The sequence below is a fragment of the Dendropsophus ebraccatus genome, chromosome 7, assembly GCF_027789765.1.
Source record: "Dendropsophus ebraccatus isolate aDenEbr1 chromosome 7, aDenEbr1.pat, whole genome shotgun sequence".
Lineage (NCBI taxonomy): Eukaryota > Metazoa > Chordata > Amphibia > Anura > Hylidae > Dendropsophus > Dendropsophus ebraccatus.
The window spans coordinates 71032236-71040166 of record NC_091460.1 but is presented as its reverse complement, the minus strand read 5'-3'; the positions used below and the strand labels follow the sequence as shown (position 1 = coordinate 71040166).

Below are 7931 nucleotides of genomic sequence, written 5' to 3'. Positions count from 1 at the left end.
GTGAGAAACTCTGATATAAAAGAATATAAAAGGAAACAAAGAAAGAGGGCGTTAAATAAAGTATATAGAATTTCACCATGAGCAACCTATTATTAGGTCTTATAGATGTATACAAACAACACTATACACATGAAACTACAATTTACTCCACAATACGGGAAATATACAATGGAAAATGTAGGATTTGTAACTGAGAAATAGCTTGGAACTAGTTTAGCATCAGAGAAGTATTTTAGGAAATGTAGGTATAATCTACATTTACATTTAATATGGATAAAATTGTTGTAAAACTGTTTTAGAGTTATGGAAGTATATTATGGCCACAGCAACGTATGCAGTGATTGTGAGGCTGTAAAGCACAGGTGTCAAACCTGCGGCCCTCTAGATGTTGTAAAACTATAATTCCCATCATGCCTAGACAGCTAAAGTTTTTGCTTTCCAGGCATGATGGGAATTGCAGTTTTGCAACAGCTGGAGGGCTGTGAGTTTGACAACCCCGATCTAAGGCCTCTGAAGACAGAGGAAGCACTCCATTAAAGAAGAAAGCATGCTATCTATTTATTGCTACATATCTGCCACAATATATTAGAATTAGAGATGAGCGAACCTCGAGCATGCTCGAGTCGATCCAAACTCGAACTTTCGGCATGCTGAACTTGGATAAAGCCCTAAGGCTATGTGGAAATCATGGATATAGTCATTGGCTGTATCCATGTTTTCCAGACAACCTTAAAGCTTTATCCAAGTTCAGCAGCCCCAGCTAATCAAATACCGAACATTCGGGTTCGGATCGACTCGAACCCGGTTCGCTTATCTCTTATAAATGTCTAACAGCAGTCAACATTGTGAAAAAAAAAAAGTTTTAGCCTAGTTATTTCAATTTGTAATAAATCATAGTTACATGTTGAAAATGAATTACCATGACCATGAAAATGACGCCTTATTAAAACAATGTATAAGTTGTTTATGTAGCAGACATATCATTACAAAATAATTTTAACGACTACTAGAATGTAAATAAAAGATGCTCTCTGTCTTTGTCTTCAATATGAATATAAAGCTTCCCTCACTGGGAATGGAAGAAGTTCCTTCATATATGTAGATCTAGACGGCTGAAGCCTTAATAAAGAATATTAGTGGTTCTTCTTCTTCTTCTCAGTTCTGTGATGTTCAGAGGTCCAGATCAGGGCACCTGCTTTGTACAGAATCAGGTCGATACAATGATCCAGTGGTGTTTTCACCCCGACATATAAAATTTGCATGGTCATTTGTAGATGGCATTGAGCAAAACAAGAATGAGCCCCCAAATATAAGAAAAAAAGAACCAAACCAACACATGAACATAGCTTCTCCAAACTCCCATCTGGGAACAATTTCTGGGATTGTCTCATCCCAAAATTCCTGGAGTGTATCATAAGCTATCCAAGATACTGGAACCAGAGCAGTGATACCTGAGAATAAAAGTAAAGTGCCACCAAGAAGTGCCAGCTTTTTTTTTGTGTCTCTTTCTCCAATCTTCAGACATTCCAAACACATGGTAGAAGTGATTAGACCAAGAATCCCCAAACCATCAGCGAGAAACATCAAAATCCTTGCCATCCGCAGTGGCAATGGTAATCCTAGAAAGGAATCAAAGTCTTTGCAGTGCATGACACCTTCTTCCTGTACCACACACGTCTGCCACAGTCCGCTGGTCCAAAGTTCCATCTCATTCAGATCTAGGTTCAAATTTTTCCAGAGAGGCACAAAAGTGCTAACACAGGTGAGAACGCATCCCAGCAACGCAAAAAATACTGCTCCACATTGCAGCTTTATCCTACAAGTGACTGCCATCAAGTCCAGAGTCTACAGGGACAAATATGATGGAAGGAGCTGGCTGATAAATGTAAATGGAGGATAATTGTTTGTCATTACGTGTATGTTACTGTTTTCTCCATACTTTGAAGTGGTAGGGTGTGTTAAATAGTGCTCAGCAATAAAAAAAAATCCAGTGACAGTCTTTCAAAAATCCAGTTCATAGACCTAAAAGTACTCACTTGCAAAAACCTCCCATTAAATTCTTTAATACAGAGAAATGATGCACATAAGGATATTTCAACCTAGCTCACTGGGCGGAAGCTGGATTAAAGTATCCTAATGGGCTTATCCTAATGTGCATCATGTGGCTGCTGATTTACAGAAATGCACTAAACATGGGGTTTAATAGTGTGTTGGTTTAAGAGTTAATGACAGTAAATATAAGCTGTTATATGTCATTTAATACCATTGCAATTTGTATAAATGAACTACTAGATTTCAGCCAATAAAGCAGTATTGCCTTACAGACAGATTCAGGAGTGATCTCATCATCAATGAACAATGATTAACAGGAGACGCTTACACTAGACACCCTTATGTATGCTGGGATATAACAGAAGAAGCAAACTATTTTTAGACTAGGTTTTTAGGAGCAAAAGCTCTTTTAGTCGTTTGCAAAGAAGCTATATATAGGCTAAAAATAATAGACTACGAACAAAATGGAAAGGGGATATCCCTAGGCTTGACACTTAGGCCTAATAAGTTCCTTGAAAAGTCTGCAGCTGCAGACAAATCCAGCAGCTCCAACATAAAGGAGGTGGCTTTCATACAGTAGCTGATAAGTACAGGAAGACATTAAAAAAAAAATTTTAAATGGAAGATTTAAAGAGTCAATGTCGTATTTTTTTTTATTTTTTTTTTTGCCGAAATCAATAGCCCAGGCGATTTGAAGAAACTTTGTAATTGGGTTTATTAGCCAAATATGCCATTATCTGCATTTAAAAAGCCTTTTCCCAGGTCCCCCCCTCCTTCCTCTTTTCCATCCACTGCAAAAAATCAGGAAATTGTGACTTGTTGCATGAGTCACACTCTGTCTGTTCTAGGGAGAGGGGAGGGGGAGGAGGGAGTTAGCCAACAGCAGAAAGCAGATAACAGAGGATTACAGGCATGGAGCTGGGTGACAGCTGTAATCAGAGCTCAGAGAGGTCAGTGGTGACTGTCAAAGGAGATAGAGGGTGAGGTATTTGTAGATTAACTCTTTGTTGTCCTGTTTTGGTCTTTTATTTAGCTCTTTCCATAGGAGAACAATGAAGACAGGGGGAGAGCTTCAAACTGCTTTTTCATGATAAAAATGCATTTTTCGTCTAATAAACCCAATTACAAAGTTTCTTAAAATCGCCTGGACTATTGATTTCTGCAAAAAAAATTCATGACAGTGACACTTTAAGAAAAAAATAGAGATTTAAAAATATTTTTATCTGGAGCACCCCTTTAAGGACTGCTGTGTATAAAGGGTAGCAGACAGCCAAAGGGGAGGGGAGTGTAAAATAAAAATACATAAGTGAAGTCAAATCTAAATAAACACCCAACCACACCCTCTGGCTCTAACACTTGTATATGCCCTGTATAAAAAGGACACAAATTTAAAAGGTATTTAAGTGGCACTCTGTGCTATTGTTAAACTTGTTAATAATAATTATCTTTATAGATATATATATATATATATATATATATATATATATATATATATATATATAAAGCACCAACATATTTCTTGTCGTTTTAAAATGCAGAAGATAAATGTGTGTGCAAACAAAATCAGGGTTTAAAGGTTAAAACATGAAAGTGTCGGTTTGTGGATTTGGTAAATTGTAAAGTTTTGTAAAATAACTTGTTAAATTTCATAGTGACAATGTGACTTTAGGGTTCTCACAATGTGACTTTAGGTATTATGCCCCTTAGAGTCATCATCATGGGACATAGCTATTTTTCATTCTCTCCATTTCAGGTGGTAGTAGTTTATTTGACAGTTGTACATACATAAACACTTACTTGTCTGTTCAATCACAGAACATACAAGACCTATTCCACTCTGCTATGCCATAGGAGAGATTAGATACAGGATGCAGGATACTATGTACATACATCAGCATGATTTACAATGCCGGCTGATCATGGTCTTTTAACGGATTGAAAAATCACAAGAACGATGGTCTGCCGCTCAGCACTCTGTGTAACCGAAGCAGCGGCAGCAGGCCGCCACTGACTACAATAGGCAGCACAGACGATCTAAGAATCATCTGGACAGCCCCTCTAACAGCTCCCCGTTCTTCCTGCTCCCCCCACGCTCACTGTCTGTGCATGTAATAGCACAGACAGTGAGTGGGGAACGCTTCCTCCTTTTAATCGTGCCCTGTAATATGGCCCTAAGCAACAAACCTGCTGCTGATTACTTGTATAGTGACCCCACTAGTATATAGACCAATAGTGTGCTGCCCCAATAGTATATAGACCAATAGTGTGCTGCCCCTAGTATTATATAGACCCCCTAGTGTGTTAGCCCCCCTTTCATATACCCTTGGTAAGCATCCTCCATAACAAAAAAATAACAATATTTATACTCACCTGGGCCCTGCGCATCTCCTCTTCTCTGCAAGCAATTCTCGAGTGACGTCAGCCTCTTGTGGCCTGCCTGCAGCCACAAAGCCACAAGAGTTACTGACAGGGAGGAAGGCAGTGGCTCCTGCATAGTTATAGTGCGGGGGGGGGGGGGGGGGGCGGTGCGCTCGCTGATGTTGGCCCTGCAGGATGGGTAAGTAGAATAATTACTTATTTATCCCGATGGCACACCCACAGTCTGGCGATTGCACATACTGTAGCTAAGGCAGTCCTGGTTAAAATCAGCTATAACAAAGCATACATTATTGTCCATGTTGCAGAATTTTATAATGTCCCAAGATGACCAGCAGAGGGAGCTACACTGGAAAGTTATGCTATTATTATAAACATTGTTATAAATTATTGCACTGTGGATTTATTCAATTTTGTGTGCCTATTGTCCTTAATGGGAAAGCCAAAAAAAAACAATAATCCAATAATGCAGATTTTGCTGAGTTAACTAGATTTGCCGCAAAATTGTTTTCATGAGCCAGCTAAATGATGACGATCTCAAATAAAGGTCTCCCTTTTATTAGCTCGGAATATCATAATATTGTGAAAAATTTGCACCCTTTAAGTTAAGTTTGTCTTTGCTATCATGTTTGTCTTATTTAGTCATTGATCCTTCCTGAAAATACTATATTAAAGGGGCCATTGATACATCAGCAATATAAGCTCCATACACAAACTATAATTAGGATGCCAGGACCTGTTTAAATATTTGTGCTACTGTACACGTTATAAAAGATCGTACAATTCCACTCGTAGTAATACCATATATGTTTATCGGTTTATTTGAAAAATAGAAAAAAGGTGATTTGAACGTTTTGTTCTGCTTAGAGTGAGATTCTTTGGATTCCATGATAGAACATGAATAGAAAGTCAGACAAATCAGCAATAGTTAAACATAGTTTATTGAAAATATAATATATCACTTACCACACTGTCACACTTTATTGATGAGTTCTGAAATGGGTATTTTTTGGAAAATATCACCAAGCCTTTGCGACAGGTCACTTCAAGCTACTTTAGGCGTCCCCAATCACTGCTGTCAAATGATGTACACAAAGGCGTGGCAATGTTTAACATAATTTATACCCTTATTTGCGTTTTTAAAAGTGGGCAGTTGGGTTCCCAAATCTGGAAGGCATTACTTATCTTACTAGGATGTTGTCCAACAAAACTGCCCAAATTCCGCTGAACCGCTTCCCAGTCAAAATGAGTGCAGTCAAAATATTATTCACTTACATAAGGTGAAAAACAAGGTTACATGAGCTGGCTTATGACCAGCCATGTTGTTTCACAACAGCCATCTTTGTATGGTTCAGCGCCATTTTGTGGGCTCAGACCGCCATTTTATATGGCACAGCAGTCATTTTAGCTTTTGTATAACACATTTATATTTTTTTTACATACTTTAAGTCCCTGATGGAACCTTTCATAAGCAATGGTTAGATTGCTAATACTGATCTATGCAACACTACAGCATTGCATATATCAGTGATATCATTGATGCTCTGCTAATAGAGTCTACCTGAACCAGAGACACTTAGCATTGAAATGTAAGTATAGACCTGAATATAAAAGTGACCCATTGGCAATATGATTGCGGGGGTGTCAATCGGAAACCTGACAGGTGCGGCACCTGTTATTCAGCCATTTGAATGCCGCAATCACTTTTCGTTGTGGCATTGAAAAGGTTAAATGACTGACACTAGCAGAATTGCTGCTGTCAGTCATTATCAACGGGTGTCTCCTGCACATAGCAGCAGACTCCAGCTGTGTATGGAAAGGCTTAGCTCCTAAACCTGGTCTGTTCACCCCTTCACATCAACCAGCATTTATAGGTCTGACATTAAGTACAGTAGATGTAAGTATATAGAAGAGAAATATTGGGGGAGATAATCGAAAACTGTCATATAGTAAAACAATCTTTGTTAGCCAATAGCAACCAAGCATAGCTCAGCTTTTATTTAACAGTGCTTGTTAAGTTATGAAAGATGAGCTGTGATTGGTTGCTACACAGTTTTTTATTATCTTTTCCAGTATGATGACAATTTTAAATTGAAAAAGCTAATGAAGGCCATCATTCTATGGTAAAACAAAACAAACTGGTAGTATGTTTTATGGCTGCTAGAATGTTCTAAGGGCAAGAAATAAAAAAAAATATATAAATATATATATATATATATATTTATTTAAAATACATTCTATTTAGAATTAGATATTCACAGTGAAATTTTCCCTTTATAATGTACAATTGTTGTTTAGTTACACCTGTACCTGTCTCCCTCAGTAGTAGTTTACACTATGTCTGTGGTGCTACTTACACCTGGGATGATATTAGCCAGGAGTCGACTCCAGCAATAAGAAAACTGCAGACTGGTGGGGCAGTATTGTGTCCCCACAATGTCTCTTCAAGAAGACTTTCATCTTCCTATTAGTTCCTACAGCAAACTTTCTGTCTCCCTATATATGACACATGGGTCCACAATTCTCTAAGTGTGCCTGTCACTTTAATACACTTTTGTCATGTCCAGGAGACATGACATAGGTTTTGATTGGGGTCTGAGTGTTCAGACTTTGACCAATCGTTAGAACGAGCAGAGAGAGAAGCGTATGCCTGAGTTTCTTCACTTTTAATAATGTATGTTTTCATTTCGTATTTATTGATTCTTTAACAATTTCATTAATCCACATTGGCTTTCTACTGTTACTTATTTTGGCTCCTTTCTCCTGGGTGTCCCCCAAATGCACACTGTTTATTCTGACAGGTCTGTTGGTTAATATAAAATCCAATAGGGCCTCCCCATCGAGTCCTGCATCCAACTAAGTAATAGAATTTCTTCAGCTTCTGTTATTTTGATGGCTTATAGAAAACCCCTATTAGTGTTTTATTATTGTTTTTTCTCTCCATATAGTTCTACCCATAGATATTCCACATGCTTACTTTTCTCAAAGAGCAGTGGGGTACATTTATCACAGATAGTAGGTTGGCCCTTTATGAGATGTTCAGATTGTCTGTTCACTATGGCAGATCACAGGTGTTATGTCTATATCGTGCACACATACCATCACTAATCCTACAGAACCATCTGTTTTTATCCCAGCACAGCTGTATTCGTGTAGTTTATAACTGTAACGGGGTCATGTGGTCACCAACCTGTAACGCCTGGAGTCGTGGATCCACTGAACTGTCACTAGCGATGGTGGTAACCTCACCAGGGAGCGGAATCTAAGGGGCCGCTGGTTTTCACCAGAGCCTGCCACAAGGCGGGATGGACTTGCTGCGGCAGGCGACCCCCAGGTCGCTACCCCTGGCTTGGTTGCTAGTGACAGCAGGCGAGGCGTGGCAGGAGCAGTAGGCAGATGGTAATGCAGGCAGAGGTCTGTAGACGTAGCCGCAGGCGGCAGGCAGAGCTCGGGAACAATGGTAAAGCAGCGGACAGGGACCAGGGACCAGGACAGTGGACCAG

At 39.1% G+C, this 7931-nt stretch overlaps 1 protein-coding gene across 1 annotated transcript; it reads right to left on the bottom strand.

Annotated features, from left to right (window-relative positions):
- Positions 1 to 1170: 1170 nt before the first annotated feature.
- On the bottom strand, positions 1171 to 1833 carry LOC138796857 (claudin-22-like). The gene has a single exon (XM_069976569.1). The coding sequence runs from the start codon at positions 1831 to 1833 to the stop codon at positions 1171 to 1173; it is 663 nt and encodes a 220-aa protein (XP_069832670.1).
- Positions 1834 to 7931: the final 6098 nt, after the last annotated feature.

Excerpts from the sequence above, each read along its gene's own strand:
- LOC138796857 (XM_069976569.1), bottom strand. The coding sequence starts at position 1,833 with ATGGCAGTCACTTGTAGGATAAAGCTGCAATGTGGAGCAGTATTTTTT.